At 35.5% G+C, this 21,110-nt stretch overlaps 3 protein-coding genes across 7 annotated transcripts; 1 reads left to right on the top strand and 2 right to left on the bottom strand.

Annotated features, from left to right (window-relative positions):
- Positions 1-2,565: 2,565 nt before the first annotated feature.
- On the top strand, positions 2,566-7,593 carry LOC140970661 (uncharacterized). Of its 2 annotated transcripts, XM_073432481.1 has the most exons (10): positions 2,566-2,723; positions 2,818-3,127; positions 4,206-4,315; positions 4,613-4,681; positions 4,800-4,915; positions 5,103-5,157; positions 5,974-6,094; positions 6,518-6,565; positions 6,729-6,823; positions 7,285-7,593. In XM_073432481.1, the coding sequence occupies exons 2-10, from the start codon at positions 3,031-3,033 to the stop codon at positions 7,384-7,386; spliced, it is 813 nt and encodes a 270-aa protein (XP_073288582.1). In that variant the 5' UTR covers positions 2,566-2,723; positions 2,818-3,030; the 3' UTR covers positions 7,387-7,593. The 2 variants fall into 2 exon arrangements, with proteins under 2 accessions (XP_073288582.1, XP_073288583.1); XM_073432482.1 differs by lacking the exons at positions 2,566-2,723; positions 2,818-3,127 and adding an exon at positions 3,224-3,413.
- Positions 7,594-8,004: 411 nt separating this feature from the next.
- LOC140970664 (nucleoside diphosphate kinase 1) lies at positions 8,005-10,242 on the bottom strand. The gene is made up of 4 exons (XM_073432487.1): positions 10,011-10,242; positions 9,614-9,662; positions 8,671-8,902; positions 8,005-8,285 (listed from the first exon to the last, which is right to left on the bottom strand). The coding sequence occupies exons 1-4, from the start codon at positions 10,059-10,061 to the stop codon at positions 8,171-8,173; spliced, it is 447 nt and encodes a 148-aa protein (XP_073288588.1). The 5' UTR covers positions 10,062-10,242; the 3' UTR covers positions 8,005-8,170.
- Positions 10,243-11,215: 973 nt separating this feature from the next.
- Positions 11,216-19,483, bottom strand: LOC140970662 (uncharacterized). 4 transcript variants are annotated; one of them, XM_073432485.1, is made up of 12 exons: positions 19,050-19,483; positions 16,687-17,237; positions 16,519-16,608; positions 16,194-16,433; positions 15,439-15,660; positions 15,062-15,359; positions 14,672-14,988; positions 14,460-14,569; positions 14,298-14,383; positions 14,056-14,132; positions 13,873-13,966; positions 11,216-11,234 (listed from the first exon to the last, which is right to left on the bottom strand). In XM_073432485.1, exons 1-11 carry the CDS (start codon positions 19,270-19,272, stop codon positions 13,874-13,876), a joined length of 2,307 nt encoding a protein of 768 aa, XP_073288586.1. In that variant the 5' UTR covers positions 19,273-19,483; the 3' UTR covers positions 11,216-11,234; position 13,873. The 4 variants fall into 4 exon arrangements, with proteins under 4 accessions (XP_073288586.1, XP_073288585.1, XP_073288584.1 ...); XM_073432484.1 differs by lacking the exon at positions 11,216-11,234 and adding an exon at positions 11,310-11,328; XM_073432483.1 differs by lacking the exon at positions 11,216-11,234 and adding an exon at positions 13,242-13,687 and having other exon boundaries at positions 19,050-19,482.
- Between the last annotated feature and the right edge of the window lie 1,627 nt (positions 19,484-21,110).

Raw genomic sequence — 21,110 nt, forward strand, 5'->3', positions numbered from 1 at the left:
TATTTTGGAGCTGTGGCTGAGATTTTAGAATAATAGTACAAAGTAAATTAGATGATCGTATTGCTTTTGTTTTCAAAAATAATTAAGAAATATTTTCGATAATAAAACGAACTATGTAGATGAAAATTTTAATTAACGAAACATTTGTAAAATAATTTGAAAATAGTATATTAAATTATTTTCACGAGTATGTCTCTTGTCTCACGAATCTATATCTGTGAGACGAGTCAATCCTATCGATATTCACAATAAAAAGTAATACTATTAGAATAAAAAATAATACTTTTTCATGGATGACCCAAATAAAAGATCCGTCTCACAAAATACGACCCGTAAAACCGTCTCATATAAGTTTTTGCCTATTTTCACAGGGACGTACTTGGTCGGTGCTCGCATTTCCCTAAAAATCTGAAACACACAGATAAAAGTGTGTTAATTAATACATTATATATATATATATATATATATAACGAGAGACATAAATACTAGAATAAGAAAAATTTAATGTTTTAATAGGGATATCCAAGAAAATCAAAGTGTACACTAGATTAATTTAAAATCTTGATCGATTCAACGTATTAATTCACTGACATGTAGTACTCCATCGTGAGAATATATTAAAGATTTTTTTTATCGCACCCAAAAAATTATAGGTTAATGGATTCCGATTCTCCCTTAAAATTTATGAACATATAGTTGTCCTTTCGAAATTGGTTAGGCACACGGCATGCTAACCACGTCTGTGCTTATTTATTTAATTGATTAAAATCCAAAGATCCATTAGAGTGTCAATTCGTGTGTATTGGATGAGTTGGGTCTGTTTCAGACCCTTTTGATTAAAAATAAGCTGCAAATTTCATAAAATGAAATATATATATATATAAGAATCCTGAAAATAGAAGTTTGCATGCCCCCACCAATTGAAAAGCACACAAAAAAAAAGGGGATGATTTAGCTAAAGCTTTACGCACTCTCATTACTTTCTTGTTATCGAATATTTATACTTTTGCTATTAATATATATATTTCTTCCTTTTTCTTTCCCTCATGGAACTCATGAGCTCGAGTTTCACTATATTTTCTAATGAAGAGACAAGACGAGCATCATGCATCGTGTATAATTTGCAAGTCGCTAATTGTATTTTTAGTATAAAATCTAAAATTCAGCTATTAGTAATATAATAGCTGAATAAGCGTGTTTGTATTAAGGGATTTGGATATGAGGAAGTAATTTAAAATAACTCAATATTGGGATGAATTTGCCACAATGATTAAAAAAATAACTGGTTGAAATTTGAAATTCATTATAATGCGAGTTTACTCAATTAAATCGACATATTTGAAATCCTTAACTTCAAATTCATCAATCCAAATAAAATCTAAAATTTCGAACTTACCGTTGCAACCATTTTTCAATCAGTAGAAAATGAGTCCACATTCCTCCAACACATGCGTGTTGGCCATTATCATAACTGCTAGATGGTAATCTGGACATGCAATCACAACTTTAAGACAACACTTGCATTATGAGATGGTCCACTATTCCAAACATCTAATGTGGGAATAATTCCTTTTAAAGCTTAGCTTTTTCCTAACCACTTTTAAAACCTTCTATTTTTCTAATTCGCTATATATTTTTATTTATCGTTTGTTTCGATAAGTTAAAAAAAAATTGAAGATTAAAAAATTTTGAAATTAATTTTTATATTATATGTTTTAGGGGAAGGATGACTGACTATGCCTTTGTTTGGAAAGAAGAATAGGCTCATCAACTACGCAATTAACTGCAACTTTTGACTTAGACTTAGATATGGGAAACGAGTTATTGTGACGCCGCATGAATTTATTGCTATCGACTAAATTATATTAAATCAGGATAAAATAAGAGAGGAAAAAAGAATATACTTTAATATACCAATAATAAATTGGCTAAAATTTGTGTGCGACGGTCTCACGGGTCGTATTTTGTGAGAATAATATCTTATTTGGGTCATCCATGAAAAATTATTAATTTTAATGCTAAGAGTATTATTTTTTATTGTGAATATCGGTAGGGTTGATCTGTCTCACAAATAAAGATTCGTGACATACTCTAATAAATTTTAACAAAACGAGTAGAAGAATGTTATATTTTCCAAAATCATCGAGATATACAATTCATAGTATAATTATATTACAAGACTAGAAATGTGTGCGTTTAGAGTATATTCTTGTTATATTTCTAAGTATATTATAAAATTTATTGAATTTAATATTTTCATACATACAATATATATTAGAGTATGTCTCATGTACAACAATCTCACGAATCTATATCCGTGAAAAAAATATATCCGATTCATATTTACCCTGAAAAATATTATATTTCACTCAAATCATCATATGCTACATGATATTTATTCATAACATAGCTATCGAAAAATGATATTTTTCATGAGTCTCGACACCTGCTACAAATGACAGTCATATCAAATTTTTCATAAAATGCAGTTGCATTAATCAAACAGTAAAATTAGATATAAGATAGCTCAAAGAAACTGACAACTGGGAGGCTTTATTTAAAGCAAAAACCGTTATAAATCCTCGCAAGAAATATCGCACCCTCTCTTAAAACGGACACACCAGGCAACAGAATGACACATTCTCCATTTACGCGCACAAACACACAGCAGGGACTCCAACCCCAGTTTCACATTAACACGGGAATCTCTTCTTCCTTTTATGGTAACGTAATCTACCTCTGAATTCGCATATCTACGCAGGAACACATTCGGTTAATTTCTTTTGTTTTTCATGGTTTTTTGTTGGTATATGACAGATCTTGCGGCAGTGAGGAGGAAATCTTACGTTTCGCTGTAAAGAAACCGCTCAAGAAACACCTTGGTTCAATCGCGTTGGTTTATCCCGGCTATGATTCGTGTTTTGAATTGCGTATTGTGAGTTTTGATTGGGAAAAAGCTGCTGAGGTGAAGTTTCTTTTTTCAGTTTTTGTGGATCGATTGGAATTGGATATTGAGTTATACTTAGAGGAATGGAGGATAGAGGAGCTGGAGGAGGGGGATCGTTTGTGGCGGTTAGGCGGATTTCGCCGGGGCTCGATCGAGGAAGTGCTTGCCACTCATCTTCTGGTACGTGTTGTATATTCTGTGTTCTTTTCTCTTTTCTTTTTTTTTTTTTAAATCGACTCCCATCTCTCTATTATTTTTATTTCTCTCTCTCTCTTTCTTCATTTTCAGTTTCCACCTAACTTATCCTCTCTTTCGTCTCCTCATCTATCTTTTTGTGCTCGTGTTCCTTTCGGCAGTGTGTGCGTGATTAGCTGTAGAATATTTTTTCAGTTAATCTTGTGAAGGTTCTGGATCTCTAAATTAAAAATTTTGCTTTAATTGATGCCTACTTGCATTGAGATTTTTGGTTAGTTCGATTTGTAATTTGCTAAATCCGCGCATATTTTCCTGTTTTTGGTGGAATTTTTTTTAAGATAATTTGTTTGTATAGTTGCATTTTCTACTGTTGGAGATTTTACTGTTCAATATGCCTCATCGTCATAATTTTCATGCTGTCATTATGATCAAAAATAGGTTAGCATAAGGTTGCTTTGTGAAATGTAAGTCTAGAAGATTTATGTGTGAGACTGATTGCTGAGAACAAAAAAAATCAAGTTTATATAGCAGCGCCTAAAATTAATTATTATAATATCTCTCATGTTTGTTTCAATTTTTGGATTTTGAGCGTAAGATTTCTTCTTCTTTCATTTTTTTGAGTCCTATTTAATTGAAACCATCTGAAGTAGAGGGTGACGTAATGACCTTTTCTCTCTTCTTTTTTCTTTATATCTTCTCTAATAGTGATGAGTTGGTGGATAAATTTGACTGATCTGATGATGTCTGTGATTGAAAGGGGAAGGAGACTAAACACCTATTTCTGTTGAAACATGCGATTGTTGTCCGAAGAGAAACTTGTGTACCTCTGTAATAGTTATAAATGTAGTCTGATTCTATTGTAATAACAGAGCTATTGCTCTCTCGATGTGTGAAATTTAGTAGTGAGAGTCTTGATGCTAAAAAAATTGTTGCTGTTATTGATTTTACAAAAAGCAGAAGTGCTGGTGACTTCAGATTCTGAGCAAATAAAAAATTCTTGCGTGAGTTAAAACTTTTGTTGCCTTATTCCTACTCATCGTTTCCTATCATTTTCTTGTTACAGCCGAGGTTGTAGCAGGGTCCACAGCATGGCTTGGTCGAGGCCTTTCATGTGTTTGTGCTCAGGGAAGAGATAGTGATGCTCGTCCATCATTTGATTTGACACCTGCGCAGGTAATATCCTTCTGGTGACTAGGGGAGGGGGCATATCTTTCCTATGGGCAAAGCTGGGTTTTTGTTTAGCAGGAAAGTTTTTAAATGATAACCATTTATCCATGAAACATTTTGATTTTATGATGAAAAGATTTAAAAATAATAAGTCGTGGATTCCTGTTTCTGCATCATTGGCTATTTCATAATATCTATGTTAGTGTTCAATCTTTCGAAGTTGAATAGTACCTGTTTAGTTTTTAACTTTGCATTGTGTTTAACCTGAAGCACAGGATCTTGATGCTTCATTTACTGTTTCAGGAGGAATGCCTAATCAGGCTACAGAGTCGAATAGATGTTGCGTATGATAGTTCCTTTCCTGAACATCAGGTATATCCAGTAAGATGCTGATGTCTTCTTGATAAAGATCGGTGCCTTCTAGTTAAATCCAATATTAATTTAACTCTTCTCCTGTTTCTCATTGTATTTTGTTGCTTTCATTTTACAGGAAGCTCTGAGGGCGCTGTGGGCTGCTGCCTTTCCTGAGGAGAAACTACACGGTTTAATTTCTGAGCAGTGGAAGGAGATGGGTTGGCAAGGAAAAGATCCATCTACAGATTTTCGGTATATTAATGTTCTCAGTCAACTTTCTCTGGATTTTAAAATATTAATCATAATATTGTTATTGTTATTGTTATATTCAACAATTACTAAAACAATGGTGATAGAAGAAATTTGTTTTGGATCTCAAGGTCTCACACCTTTTCTAATATCATCATTTGAACCTTTGACACATGCCGTGTTCTTGCAGTGGTGGCGGCTTCATATCATTGGAAAATTTATTATACTTCGCAAGGAACTATCCAGTATGTCCTCTACTCTCTTTCTCTTCCCCCTTCTCTGCGTGTGATGCATGCGTGCCGAGGGAAATGACTTGTTGTTCTTATTTATCTTTTTTTTTTGTTGTGTTCGAGAACTAATTCTCTATCTCCTTGGTAGATTGGCCATAAATTTTGGTGAATGTTTCATATTTCTGGTTCTACTTATTATCCATGTTTACATGAAACTTACAATTTATAGGTTTTTTCTTTATTTCTGCTCTCATGAATCCATTTCTATGATTAGTAGGCTCATGTGACCTATATAGCTTCAATTAATTTGTTTTGGCCATAATGCATGGTATTGTTCTTAGGTGTCAATTCCATGTTTATGCAATGAATATCTGGGGTGATGGAAAAGATTGAATGACAACATGTGTTTTCTGTGCTTTTTCAAAAAGTAAAAGAAAAGCCTCATAATAAAAAGAAAGGATTTCCTTGTTTCAAATTTGTGAATTCTGGTTAAAATTGAGGGAAAAAAGTGAAATGATATTTACTTATTTTATGTACGATGTCATGGTGGAATAGATTGATTGCTGAAAGCATCATGTATTTAATATGCTAGAGCATTAACTGCTTTTTTCGACATCCTTAAGGATGAGAAATATATACCACCAAAAAGAGTGGTTTTCTAAAGGACTATGTTAGGAAGTAGAGGTGGAAGGATCGTGTGTAGCTCACAAGGACATACATGCCCATATTGCCCCATTCATCGGATTTTCATGATATTTATATGTAGATTTAAGTTGTTCAATACCCTCTCTGAGGTTTGCCAAAATAGGCTTACCAAATGCTTCTGCACAGAAATCGTTTCAGGATCTTCTTTGGAAGCAAGAAGGCGATCGGGCCTTGTGGGAATACCCATTTGCTGTGGCTGGTGTCAACATCACATTCATGCTTATTCAGATGCTTGATCTTGAAGCAGGTGAATTGTTGCATGTTTTGAAATCCAAGGTGTTCATGAGAATCTTCCAACAATTTTTTTGTTCTTTAATGTGATTTTTGTTCTGCTTCAAGTGAAAATGAGCCAACTTCTTCCTGTCAATTATGACAACAATCTAAATAATCCGCAACCTGTATTCTACATTTTGTCTGAAGTAAGGATGGTGGTTTTAATCTTTGTAATTAGCGCCAAAGCTGTCAATAAATGAACATTTAACATTGTTGGTGGAAATAAACTTACAACTAAAATAATCCAATTATCGTGTAATGCACTGTGGGATTTCGTATTAACTCTGTTTTGGAGTCTCAAGGATTGATATTAGTTTTACTTGTTATATATAGTATGTTAACAAACACCAGACCGTTTCTGTTTGGTTGGACCTAATCTCTTGCCACCTATTTGCAGTAAAACCTCGTACACTAGTGGGAGTCATTTTTTTGAAGTTTCTAACAGGCAAGTCTTTGCAGCTCCTCAACAACCTTTGAGATAGATTGAATGAATTCAGACTTGGTTTGAGAAAATGCATGTTCTAGTAATTTACTCTTCATGTAATGATGCTCCACAAATGTTCTTATTTATTTATGGTGAATTCTTCTTCAATTTTTTCTCCCCACAGAAAATGAATCTGCATTGGACCTTCTATATTGTATTGCATTCAAGTTAATGGACCATCAATGGCTTGCCATGCATGCCTCTTACATGGATTTCAATGTAAGTGTCAACCAGTTTATATGAATCGAATAGAGTAGAAAATAACATGTTGCCTTCTCCACAGCTCTTGCATATAGTCACTATTCTGAACGATTTTTTTATAGACTTTCAGAAGGAAGATCGTTGATAAGCATTCCATATGTATATTTTTTTGTTGGCAAAGAAACTGAACTACATATCTCAGTAAAATTCTCATGTTGGTAGTATTAGATGTAAACTTCTTTAAACCTCTTGAGTTAGACACATTGAATCAGAGTGGAGTGCCAATAAAGTTGGATCCCATATTGACGTTTGTCCTGTAGAAGAGAATAAAGTTTAAAAATTTGACGTATAGTTTTTATAATTCGTCCCTTATCATCACAGAGGAAGTTGTTATTTTCCCCATGGAGGAAACTGCAATTTTCCCAATTTGGCATTTCCAATAATATAATTAACTGTTTCATTCTTACATTTCATCTTAGACTGTGATGAAAGCTACTCGGCGACAGCTGGAACGGGAGCTCCTTCAAGAAGATATAACACGCCTTGAAGACTTACCTTCATACGAGCTTCTCAGTCGATAGTGTGGCAACTAACCATCGCGTTTGAAAGACAGCATATTCATCGTAGAGTTGATGCATCTTTTTTGTTCGATTCATCTTCATTTGCATTAGTTCTTTATTAGGTTCTCTATTAGCGGATTGTTTGGGTTTGGATTTTGTGATTTCTGAGTTATGGATTGTTCTTCAGAAACAAGAAAGAAACACACAAGGCAGAGTTGCCTTCATTTGTTGATTCCAATCCAAAGTCAAATCTAAACTGAAAACTTACAAACCGAATCATTAATTTTTTTTCTTCTTAAAATTATGTTAATTTGACCCTAGATAACATTTGCCAGTCGTTGTTTAGATAAATTTATTTGGAAATTTTTTTATGTTACTAAAGAATACACAAAACAATCCCGTACATTTAATTCAGTTTATGAATAATCGGGGTTCTGATTTCACTTTGAAATAGAAATTTCACAAGACCAAAACTACCCAAAATCTAACCATACATCCCTATTCCATTATCCAACGTGAGTTATGACAAGGATTAGGTAAAGAGCCCTTCCAACCGAACTGGGGTGGATTAAAAACTGAAACCATTTGCATACAAATTATCGTGTGGATCACTATCCAGTCAACGACTTAGCACCAAAATAACAATCTCAAAATATTGAATATTTTAATCAACCGCAGGGGAAAATAACTCCAATACATCATGAAGGTAACCATAAACTCAATTTGAAGACAACTCATAATCCAGTTGGATAGAATAACAGAGCCAAACATTATAGTCTATGGGCATTCAGATCAAGAAAGACATTCACTCGTAAATCCAAGAATGAAGGCTGCTCCTCCATTCAGCGATTCCTTCTGGGAACCAGAGAGCAATCTCCTTCTTTGCACTCTCAACTGCGTCGCTACCATGAATGACGTTTCTACAGTTTCAAGCACATAAATAAGATTGCCAGCACAGAAAAACAATGGGTTTAAACGATTTTAGTAAACAATGCAAACATAAAACCAGAAACTGTGTTGCTTTAGAATGTTATCTTCTTGTATCAAATTCTTGCAAAACGGAATTAAGCAAATCTACCCTAATTAGCAGTGCCAATAGATACCAGAATTGAACATCAAATCTTAAGTAAAACAGCTTACAAAACCAAGCAAATAAACATATCGTCCACACATCTTTGAATGTCGAGAACCATTAATCGATGGAAAAAACATGCAACAAATCCTTATATCCAGGTTACTATGAAATTATCAATCTTATGTAGGATTTGATGTGGCATGATATATGAACAAGAAAGCCAAACTCACCTGCCAATGTCAATAGCATAATCACCACGGATGGTCCCAGGGGCAGACTCAGCAGGATTGGTGGCTCCAATGATCTTCCTGCCAGTAGTTACCACACCCTTGCCTTCCCAAACCATGGCAACAACAGGGCCAGAGATAATATATTCTACGAGCCCATTGAAGAAGGGCTTTGCTGATAAATCAGCATAGTGGCTCTCAGCAAAAGGACGATCAACAGTGATAAGCTTTAACCCTGTACCCAAAACAGATGTAAGATATCAAAACATGCACATAGAAATGCTAAGAAATCGACTTTTTAAAAGTTGTGTGGAACATTTGACAGCAGAACTTGATCGTCCATCATCTTCACGATGCAACGGGTCTTATGTTGTACTGGTGCAATAATCTGAGTCTAATTCTTCAAAACAAGTATAAATTGTCTGATCTCAACATCTTGTGAATAAGACAGACCAAAAAATATGCATACTTGTCACACAGTTCATAAAAAACACAGTTTCCATTGATGTGTACCTTTGGGAAATCCACTACATTAGGATAATACACATGTTATTAGCATGGGCCAGGAACAAGGTGAGTCACAAATCAAGAAAAATTTCCTAGTTTTCCACACCATATCAAAGCAGCGAGATAAAAAATGAATTTTATACAACTTAAATTCTTTTAGCAAAATGTTTCGAATAGAACATGTCCCTAAACCCATGAAATCAAAATAAAAAAAGACATAATCAAAACTAACAATCGTCATCAAAGAATGTGTCAGTTATGCCTCACTTTTGATATAATACGAGAAAACAGAAACATACGAATCATCATCAGACAAAGGAAAGTAAAAGCCCACAAACTAGTTTACAACGAATTGTTCCAAAAGTAACCATGAATCCATGGACTACTATTACTATTGCTGTTGTAGATTAACCGAATACATTAGAGGGTAAAACGCTACCTTTCAAAGTGAAACCTTTCTGCTCAAACCTGCCAATAATCTCACCAACCTGAATCAAAACAAAGAAAGATACATAAAAAATTAAACAACCTTAATCTCAGCAACAAGTTGTTTTAAAAAACATACCAGATCTAATGTATTTCTTCAATTAAATTAAATCAGAGACAAACTAAAACCTATTAATTAAATTTCCTTCTTTTAGTTCCCCAAAACTAAGACAAAAAAGCTCAGAAATATATATCCAAACCACAAAATTTACTCAGTAATCGATACAGTTTCGATCTCGCAGAAGAAATATAACCCACATAGAATTTCATGAATATATAACACCAAACGTAGAAAAATCATGAAAAAAAATGATCAACATAGTACAATTTAGAACAAAAAGGAGACAAACCAGGCCTCTTTGAACCCCATCAGGCTTGATCATAATGAAAGTCTGCTCCATTTTTAGAGAAATTTAATCTAATCGTAATGTGAATTTTAGGTTTGAAGCAGAGGTTGAGGCTGTAATAACAATACGAAGAGACAGCTGTATTTATACTTGAACCAGTGGCTCCGAATACAGCCCCAAAAACCCTAGCAGCCCATTACTTTGGAATATTCTTCGGGCGAATCCTTTCGGTGATTTCTTTTCTTTCTCCCCTCTCCTTTTTCACTTTGTGCGGACAAAAATTTTACGATATGATATGTAATAAAATAAAAAAGCGAGTGAATAATAAATCTACAATCCTATATTGAAATGTTGTGATAACATGGAAAAATCACAAATATATAGTAATTTTGTTACCTTTTTGTGTACAATTTCGATTGCATTTAACTCAAACATGACACAACGATAATGGCTCGAGAATAATATGGACACATGGAGTCCACTTTAACGTTTCTTTATTTTAAAAATGTTGGATGATTTGTTTACAACTCGTTCTCGGATTTGAAATCCAATTATAATATTTTTTTCCAACTCAAAGAAAAATAGATTGTTTGATTCATGGTCGATTATTTCATAAATTTTTTTTTACCGAATCGACCTAATTTTAGAACACATTTTTTTAAATTTTTTTGACATCCAGTAATTACGATGGTTTGAACGCATTTACATTGTTTTCGCGATTAATTTTATGAGAAAATGTATTGGTCAAAATAATCGTTCATCTACGATGGGTGGCTCCTTTATCAACTCCGGTTTCTATTGCAATTGAAGACTGTAAATTGAGCATGGATTTTGAATTTATAAAAAAAAAAATTAAACGCCATAAATTTATGATTGTTGGTAAATGTGAAATGTGCTACTTTAAGTGATCGAGGCAAACCTTCTTACTTAATTTTTTTTTTCGTAGACCATCGTATAATACAAATTTAAATCTAGTATGATTATATATACAGAGGGAAATGAGTGCAAAACCAAGATGATATATGCAAAATCAATCATCTGTTCCTATCCAAGAAAGTTCATATGCAAGTGCAATACGTGACAAATTCCAAATTGAGGTTCCACGACGGAAGAAGCTGTGAAGATTGAGCATATAAGGGTCCTTAATGATTCGCAACATCATAATTCTTTTCGAGCAGGTCCATCTAGACTCGCTCCCAAGAATATAATGGAGGGATTCAAACATCACTTTATGTAAATAAAGGAAGATCTTATGGGGCAACAATCGGCACTTGCAGTTGTCTCGATCATAGGTATGGGAGGTATTGGCAAGTTGACGACTCTGGCAACAAATATTTACAATGATATATCAGTCATATGTCAATTAGATTTTCGTACTTGGGTCGTTTCTCAATCGTATTTCATACGAAATATCCTGTCAGGTATTCTGTATTCCATGAAAATGTTGAGTGATGAGATGCATGACAAGGGTGAAAATGAGCTAAAAATATGTTTATAACAAACTTTAAAGGAAAGGAGATATCTCATTATAATAGACGATATATGGGATACCTACTGTTTCGGATGAAATGAGATTGGGGATCAAAGCTGGATTCTATTTTGCGCTAAGGCTTTTAGGGTGAGGATTGCCCTCTGGAATTACAAGAAATCGGGCGGAAATTTTCAGAAAGATGTGGAGGAATTGGCCTTTCACTAGCGGTGATGGGAGGATTGCTCTCTGGGATAAACAAGAGTACAAGACGCAAGAGGGGTTTCTAGAACAAGTTCATGAAAAAAAAATCATAAGCCGTAGCGGAAAAGTGATTGAAGGAACTCGTTGACAGGAGCATGATTTTCGTCTCAAAGCACAACTAAGAAGGTAAGTTCAAAACATGTAGAATCCACGATTTCTTGCACGACTAATGCGTGAGAAGCAGAAGAAGAGAAGTTCCTATGTGTGACTACTCCAAGGTATGTCAACATATTTCAAGAAACTCCGCACAACCATATTCTTGTAAGCATTTATTCAAAGTCTCCAGATCTTATTCTTCCTGACTCAATATCCTCGTTTGCGTTTGTAAGTTCCTTCCTATGCACGGGAAGACAATCTTTTCTCTGGTGTAAAATTCAAACTACTGTACTCAGATACTATAAAAGTAGTATTTCCTAACTTCCCATCGGAACTCTTGGAACTTCTAAATCTGCGTTCCATTTCTTTCACATGCCAAGAACATATTCCTGCATCAATATCCAATCTTTGAAATTTACAAACTTTAATCATTCATCAAGAGCATAGTGCAAATCTACCAGTAGAAATCTGGAATACGACTCATTAAGGCATGTATAATTCATAGAAGGTTCTTTAATTTATCCATTTGGTACACAACTTGGTGAGCATATGTCATGCTCTGGAAGCTTTAGTAGGCATGGAATACCATCACTTTCAACAAAATATAATCATGGGCAGAATCAAGCCTTGACTAACCAAAATATGCACAATGTGATTTTGGCAGGGTTGCTGTGAGCACATGTCGAAGTTGGGGAGGGGACCCTTTCTAAAGAATAGAAGTACCAACTCGGTAGCGAAATAAGCTTCCAACACCACCAATTTCCCATCCACTTAGCATCAACATCCAATACCATAACCAATGGTTTTCAAAAACTATTAGCACTAAACTCGCATTCATAAGTTCCTCAGACTTCATCTTGAGGAACACAAGGCCATCCCAAGGAAAGGCATCACTGACACGTAAAACGTGTTAAAAGCTTTCATGTTTCTTTCTTTCGGTGTCGATCAGTTTGTTATTCAGACACGTTTTACAGTCAATCTCACTACGATCCAATGAAATGAAACTGTTTCAAGCATAATAACATAGCCATAGCGGTTAACATCAAATGTCATTAACGAAACATTGGTGCTTTAATCCAGTTTAAGCATTAGTAAATTCAATATCTGATGCAGGCGAAAGTAAAATAACACATCACTGAAAACAATGGGAAACCAATCGTCCAAGTAATAAGTTCGTTTCAACAAACTAATGGCGCACCAAACAAAAAGAAAATCCAAACCCACTGATGAGCAAATCCTGTCCGGTCAAAGCTCACTGCTTGAGCAATTTTGGCTAAATTGCCGACATAAAGAACTGGGGTTTTGTCCATTATCTTACTCCCAAGCTTTTGCATCTATAAATCATAGAAATTTGGAAGGAACAATTGGTGTGGTTTAATAATGTAGAAAGCCCAACTTCAAAGACATTAACTCAAAATCCATTTTTATCATATCCAGATGACGTCTAATTTTGTTCAAGCATATAATGCCTCAAGATCGTGAGGAGCCAAATGTCACACCCCTTTCAACAATTTCCATAGTGTCACCCATTAAACAAATAAATCACTTTCTTTCGCTTGCAGTTCAAATAGGGACCAAAAAACAAGAATCCTTAAACGTCCACAAACTGATATGTAGTCTTCCTTAATTTCCAAGAAAGTCAGAATACCTTAAAGCAGAAAATATACAGGATGATTAAAATATCCAAACACAGATCTTAAATAGTCTGGTACACAATCCAAGGCCTACATATTTCTCAACCCACTAAGAGGCCGCATAAGATCAAACTCATGCTTCCGCATGAAATGCAAGCATCCAAGTGCATAACTTCAAACAATCCACATCCTAAGCAGCCTCTTCTCAATTCAAAACTCTGCCACGGACAATGTCAAGAATGATCATAATTCTCCTCACCCTTCAAGTGCAGCACTTAGGAAGACGGTACATAACCATAACTCCGCACCATGATTAAAATCGAAACCAGCCCAGAGAATATAATATTTTTTCTGCTTCACCCAATAAAGGAGAAAAAGTAATGGCATGAAGAAAAAGACATACCTCAATAATATGATCCAGAGCCTCCACTTCCTGTATAACTATTTCCACTTAAACCGCGCCCAGAATAGAGTGATGAGTAAGAACTACCACCAACCTACAAATTTCATAGAGAATCATGCGTAAGAAGACAATTTCAAGAAATGAATACGAGAATCTAGGTGATAAAAGGGATTACAAATATACATCATTCCCACGAGACATATAACCCCCGCCAAAGTTTGGTGAGTACATTCCACTAACATCACGGCCACCATATGAGCCTGCAAGGAGAATAATATTAATCATTATTCCTCAAATACCGTCATTGAGATACACAACAAATAGCAGTAAAAAAACTAGTGTAAAAATAAGTGTCAGATTAACTACTAAAAAAATTCATTCAATTAAGTCTAAATCCTGAGACAAAGTTCAGCTGTAACTCATACTCTGGCGATCAGTGTAAAGCCCATGAGAATCATGACCAGACATGGAACTTCTACTTCCACCATATCCTAGATTTGATCTTCCAAGCCTGAATGTAGAAGGAACGTGAAAAGGAAGTATAACAGCTTTTTTAACAAACCAAAAAAAAGTAATAACTGACAGACCTATCACCGTAAGCATCCCCATAATGAGTAACACTTCCAGCTGTATCATAATCCAAACGAGCCCGAGAATGACGCACTCCTGTCTCACCATAGCGTGATGGTACTTCGTCCTTGAATGTAATGTCAGTGTTAATTTTCTTATCTCGGAATTATCATGGTACGAGAATTGTATGAGATTTCCGGAGAAATGCCTAAGAGGCTAAGGCAATTACCATAACAGCATATGATCGTTTGGACCCAGACATAGAATCATATTCACGTCCACGCACCTCACGGTAAACCGGAGGTGGCCTCTCGTACCTCTGACTGTAGCCATCATCAACGTAGGCTTTTCTCACAGAGTGAGACGTACCACCTCTAGGCAAATCGGGGTAACCTGATCCATGTGGAGAATAATCATTCTTGTACAATGGACGTCTATCCAAAGAAACCCTGGAACTATAGTCTACAGGAGCTCTACTTCTAGGAGGTGGAATCTCCTCACGATGAGCATAGTCTCTCTTCAAACCTCCTTTGGGATATGGTGGGACTAAAGAGAAAATATCAGAAAACAGTGCATAAAATGAAAAAGCATTTCTAACACATTCGAAACTTTTGCATACCAGGTGGTCTCCTATCATAAGACCTGGGCAAGGGTGGCATGGGTCTGCTCCTTGAAGGAACAGCCATAACAGGTTTTCTTTCTCGAATGCTTGCCGGCCTTGTGAATCCTCGATGAACCACAGATGCCAAACGAGGCCCATTTCCTCTAGAATTGTGAAGAGGAAGGCTACGAGGAACAGGACCCCATGAACTCCTAACACCCCGAATTGACCTGCGCACAGGTCGAGAATCTCCACGAGCAACATGTTTTCCTTTGCCTCTCTGAAGGGGCCTGGACAATCTAGCTCTAACTTTTGCCTGAAACATGCAGCAATTTAACACAGCTCAAACACAGGAGTACCGATAAAAAAACCCACAGCAAAGTTTGAGGAGCAACCTTATTTTTGCCTTCACCCAAATCCTCATTATTGATGCTTTTAGCACAAGTCACAGCCGCATCATGGGTGTCAAATGTTACAAATCCAAAATCCTTTCGCCTTGCGGATGGCATATTACGGGCAAGCTCTACTTTTTCAATCTTCCCATACAATTTAAGAAGTTCCTTAACATGATCTTCATCCCAAGTAGCAGAAAGACCATCAATAAATACAGTCTTGACCTGAAATTATGTTGCAAAGTCAGTAAAGCATCCAATATTCAAGAAAGGTATCTAAAACGACATGCAAAATAAGTCGACCCATAATCCCAAGAAATGAATAAACAGAGAAATACAGAACTTTAATTGCATAAAATTTACCCCGAACAAATTTTTTTCTTTATTCTGTGGGTGCGAGTGCATGCTATTTACAAAAATGCAGGATCATTCTCATTATATATATATATATATATATACTGGTCAAACTAGATGCCCAACCTCTCATCACCATCTTCATTTTTTTATTCCACAGCACAAGTTATAATCAAGTCGGGAGTAGACCAACTCGTAACAACTATTGGAAACTAAGTAAATCGCTTGAAAGTGTCCAAGGGCCAATTCAAAACAGAAAGATACTTGTGACGACACCACTAGAGATGTTTCTCGGATCAATAATTGCCACGTGCTACAAATGGTAGCATGGATGGAAATAAAGCTTTAATTAAGCAGGGAACTCCACCCCTTTAGCCAAGTAGAAAGCTTATCCACTTATGTACCTGAGCCATTATTTCATCACCAGGGTCGATGAATGAATCTGCAAAGGAAACTTTGGCAGGCCTATCAACACCAAACACCACATCCCTTTTCTGTAGAAGCTTAAAAGCATCCATGGCATCAGCCCGTGAGGAGAACTCCAAGAACGCAAAACCACGATTCATCCCCACATTGTTACTGTCTTCGACCAATGTTAAGTCCTCAACATTCTCTACACCATAATGCTTCAACTTCTCTTTCAACTGGAAGCACACCAAGTAGCAGTTAGCAGGAATTGAGAGATTTTCCGAAAACATATTGCCAATTAACAATAAACAATCTACTTACAGCTGCTTTTGTCCATGTCCTGCACACGTTACCTAAGAATAAAGTATCACTGTCTTGACTTGGGCTAACACCACACTGCTTGCCATTAACCTGGAGATTTGGGTATTTAAGAAGTGACCCAATAAATAGTAAATAATGAGTCATGACAACTACTTATCAAGAAAGTACCACAGGGTTTTTTAGCTTCACACAAGCTCGTTTTGCTTGTTCCACAGTTGCAAAACGCAAGAATGCAAAACCCTTGTTCTTTTTAGTCTGAGGATTCATCAGAAGTCTAACTTCGGTGACTTCACCAACTTCACTGAACACTTTTCTAAGATCGTTCTCTGTAGCATCCTTGTCCAGTCCCCCAACAAAAATTTCAAACTCCTTCCTCTTGCGTCTTTCTTTGACAAGCTCGTGGTGTTCTTCTTCCTCGGCAGCAGTAATCATCTCAGTATGCTCCTCCCCAACACGCTCATCATCTTCTTCATGTTCAATTTCTTCGGCTGCATCTTCCAATTCCTCCTCCTCAACATCTTCTTCTTCATCTTCACCAATATCTGCCTCATCCAATTCTTCCTCCACTTTGTCTCCTTCTGTATGATCTTCATCAATCTCCTTTTCATCATAATCTACACTGCCATACTCTTCAGCTTCATATCCAGGGTCATTATCCTCAAAATCTATCCTTTCATCTTTTTCATACTCACCAACAAGTTCTCTGGCATCAACATCCTCTGCCATGTAAAAACAGTGAGATATAGATATCCAGAGGACACTCAGGAGATTGAATCCACTTCTGCTTTGCGGTAATCAGTAAAATCCTTCTAAAATGTAACCAAGATACACGTGTAAAAGAAAAGAAGGCCAAATCCTCCAACGCTCAAATAACACGTCTTTAGAACTAAAACCTTCACGTTCTAGCTATTCCGCTAACAGAAAAAGATAGGGACACCAACCCTCGAATTTTAAATTCATCTTGCCTTCATAAGAAAGGGTATATGAGAAAGAAAAAAGGCAGCTGGAAAATCATATGAACGTGTGAAACACCATTCAATCTTTAACTTCACGAAGGAAAGGGTAGATAATTAAATTGTGATTATTTAGATCCTTTCAATGTTTAACTACATTATATGGAATATCTAATTAAGTTGTATGCGAATTCAGTCAACAATTGTGAGAAACACAAAAGGAGAGATTATATCCAATTATTATTGATTGCTTTATCCTATGGAATTCCGTGTGTATGCTACTAATTCTCATCGTTCAGATAAGAAATCTCAACCTTGGTTAAAAAAGAAATTGCATACCATCACAAGAAATTATAACATAAATGTACTTCCAAGAAAATCTCTTCTAAGCATCTCAACATATCGAACACGATACATCAAATCTATGTAAATATCAAAAAATTTTAAATGAGAAATCAATTTTTCTTCTAAAAAACAAAGAATTCATGAGCACTTTTTAACTGGAACTTATCGTATCCAGATAACAGAACAATTAGAAGATGAATGGCTCTGACTGTCAGATAGTATAAAAGGAGTTAAGAAAACTATATTATGACTACAGCCAAATCCATTATCCTCTTGCCTTTCAACTACATCGCTGGATAATTTTTTAGTTTAAGGGAAATAATTGACGCGTGCTTGACGCATGGCATCGGCACAACAAAAAAGGACCTTTTACTGTAGAAATAAGTCAAAACTAGATAATACAATTGTATGGTGTGGGACAAGTTAAGTAAATTATATTATGATTACCGGTAATTCCGTTATCTCTAGCCTTTTACAACTACATTTCGAACTAGTTTTTAGTTGTAAGGGAAATAATTGATGTGTGCTCTGCACGTGGCATCAGCACAATGAAAAAAGACATTTTTGTCTAGGAAAATTAGTAATGACCTAGAGAATATGATTATTGGGACGGAAAATGTTAATCAAACTACATTTTGCTACCGGTATTTCCATTATCCTCCAAACTTTTAATTATACTGTCAGCCGATTTTTTGCTCAGGGAGGAAATAATAGATGCATACTCGACGTGTGACATCAGCTTAACCACATAGGACCTTTTGAGTGCAAAATTTAAAACTCTCGCAACCTATCCGACACCAAAACCCCAACTTGGGATTCAAAACTCGATAAATTTCTCACCCCAGTCTTGTATCATTTATAGAAAAATCTTTAGAAAAGCCACAGCATTATAACATGAGGACCCAAAAATCCTGAATCATAAATTGGTTGGGTGGTTAAAAAAATAATACTTCTTGATTTTGGATAGACAAACAATGAATTGCAACCCCAATATTCCAATACCCACCAAGAGAAAGAAAATCGTCACCCGAAATCTACAGGCGAACAGGCACAAAACGAAATGCCCAAGGAAATATGTTCAGCAACCTTGCATATCGCACTCTCAGAAAGAAACCTAATCATGCATCAGAATATCTAACGTCCCGAAATTGTAAATGAACACACATGACAACCAAAATACAAAAGCAAAAAAGATAAGTGATATCGAATTCATAACTAAGTATCTTTACTTACTCTTCGGAGAGATATAGCAACTCTCCGCCGCCTTCACATTTTCTCCAAGCTCCATTACCTTTCGCTGGGTAGTAACAGGTGGCAAATCTTCCTCAGCCTCCTCCGCTTTAACGTTGGATTCCTCTGTATGCGCTTGTACGTTCACCGACGTCGTTAAAGCGGCCCGCGCAGCCCGCTTGTTGCCTGGTCCAGGCGGAGTCTTCTTGGTCATTCTAGGTGGCATATTTCTCAAAATTCACCGTTCAAATTTACACGAATAAATTACAAACAATAAAAAAGGATCGCGACCAACGCTTGAAGATACGATTAATAATCTCGATAAAAAAAAAAAACTAAAATTTTCGTATGATTGTTGAGTATGCTCGTGCCTCCTCGCAAGCGTATGTTCAACGAGAGTGAAACCCTAGCGCTCGAAATCTCTGTATCGTATGGTGACGGCCTAATGGCTCTTTTATACTTCGTAAACTGCACGCACACGTGTATTTTATACTTCGTAATAAAAATAATAATAATAATAATAAATCGAACGTATAAAAATTAAAATTTTGGTAAAATAAAATGAAGGTACGAGACGTGGATAAGTAGTTCACTCGTTGTCTCGTGTCCTTGTACTAGAGTTCGGATCTTCTTCTCTTTGTACTCAAAAAAATAGGGTATCCAATTTTTATATTTAAAAAAACTTGATGTATGAAGTTAAGGAATATTGATTGTTATAGTTTCATTTTACCAAAATATATCATGATAAGTGCATACATATATCAAACTTAGTCGATTTTATAAACAAACGCTTTTCTCGAAATGAATCCCGGCTTGAAGTCAAATGAAAATAGACTGACAACATGAATTCATACATATACCAAGTTGGACTACAAAGAAAATTGAATTTCAAGTATTCAATTTCACCACTAAAATAAAGAGACTTACTTCACATTTAGAGACTCATTATATGAGAGCTATTGCATAGTCCTACTGGACGAGCTCAAAGGGGGGAGTGAAGTAAGAACCATGCTTTGAGAGAAATGTACACAAGATAGGACCCTATCTGCTTAGGATAGTGGGCTGGAAGCACCTTCGGTCGAGTTTTCCAGGTCTAATGCACTAAAGGTTGTTGTTTAGTTGAGTTGTTGAATATGAGTCCTTATTAAACTTACTTTTCGAAAGCATTTTTCCGAGGTAGATTATATTTTTCCTTATTCAAGAAATTAAAGTCGTAATGTTCCGGTTCCTTTATCGATTGTATCCAGTATGGAGCCGACCATCAATCGAGTGAAGTTAATTTGAATAGGTTGTTTGCATTAAAGAGCGTTTCCACGTGGTTGAACCACCCTTAGGGAATAGTTGGTTTTCAAGAGAGAAACCCTTCCCTAATATACGATAATCACATGAAAACCATGAAAGCCTGTTGCTAAGAACATATGGCGCAAGACGATTCCACATATCGAGGTCGGAATTGGATCGGGTGTTTTCACGTCTCATCCTTTCCGGTGGCACTAATAGAAAGGAAGTACTTGCCAACGAACCTTGACTCTCCACTCTCTCCCAGAGACTTCATTTATTATTTTAGGTCGATGGTAACTACAGTTCTTTTAGATTGTTATATTTTGAAAGTTATTATGTGAAATTTATCTTTCAATCATCTTCATTCGTATAATAAAAAATATTTATATTATTGTGTCAATTTTTGCTACTTAGCGACTTCTTGTTTTTTTTTAATAAAGAAAGCTGTTAATCTTTTTAGTGGCAAAATATTATTTAAAACCAAGTAGCAGTGAATAATGTAAATGCATATATTCATAGTAAAACTTAAGGACTGCAATAATATTGTAAGAAATAAGCTTTTAATATATAGTATAATATATATTTATCTATTTAAAGCTAAAAATAATAATTAAAAATGACATAAACAAATAGGAAAACAAATTGATTTAATGATTTCTACGAATAGCGCGGTTCATGGTCGGCGAAAGTAGCATTTAGTTTTGTTACAGATATTTCCAAAAATATATTTTTGAAGTTCAATATATATTGGAAATCTGATCATAATATTTAAGGAGGCATTTC

The sequence above is a fragment of the Primulina huaijiensis genome, chromosome 2 (genome assembly GCF_012295235.1).
Source record: "Primulina huaijiensis isolate GDHJ02 chromosome 2, ASM1229523v2, whole genome shotgun sequence".
Lineage (NCBI taxonomy): Eukaryota > Viridiplantae > Streptophyta > Magnoliopsida > Lamiales > Gesneriaceae > Primulina > Primulina huaijiensis.

What these genes read in the sequence shown, in the direction of transcription:
- LOC140970661 (XM_073432481.1), top strand. Translation starts at nt 3,031, where the DNA reads ATGGAGGATAGAGGAGCTGGAGGAGGGGGATCGTTTGTGGCGGTTAGG. An exon ending in TTTTTTGAAGTTTCTAACAG is followed by an intron (nt 6,566 to 6,728) that starts GCAAGTCTTTGC and finishes TTCTCCCCACAG; the next exon opens with AAAATGAATCTGCATTGGAC. An exon ending in CCTCTTACATGGATTTCAAT is followed by an intron (nt 6,824 to 7,284) that starts GTAAGTGTCAAC and finishes ATTTCATCTTAG; the next exon opens with ACTGTGATGAAAGCTACTCG.
- LOC140970664 (XM_073432487.1), bottom strand. Translation starts at nt 10,061, where the DNA reads ATGGAGCAGACTTTCATTATGATCAAGCCTGATGGGGTTCAAAGAGGC. An exon ending in ATGGGGTTCAAAGAGGCCTG is followed by an intron (nt 9,663 to 10,010) that starts GTTTGTCTCCTT and finishes GTTTTGATTCAG; the next exon opens with GTTGGTGAGATTATTGGCAG. An exon ending in GAAAGGTTTCACTTTGAAAG is followed by an intron (nt 8,903 to 9,613) that starts GTAGCGTTTTAC and finishes TTTTGGGTACAG; the next exon opens with GGTTAAAGCTTATCACTGTT.
- LOC140970662 (XM_073432485.1), bottom strand. Translation starts at nt 19,272, where the DNA reads ATGCCACCTAGAATGACCAAGAAGACTCCGCCTGGACCAGGCAACAAG. An exon ending in TGAAGCTAAAAAACCCTGTG is followed by an intron (nt 16,609 to 16,686) that starts GTACTTTCTTGA and finishes CCAAATCTCCAG; the next exon opens with GTTAATGGCAAGCAGTGTGG. An exon ending in GCTTTACACTGATCGCCAGA is followed by an intron (nt 14,133 to 14,297) that starts GTATGAGTTACA and finishes TTCTCCTTGCAG; the next exon opens with GCTCATATGGTGGCCGTGAT.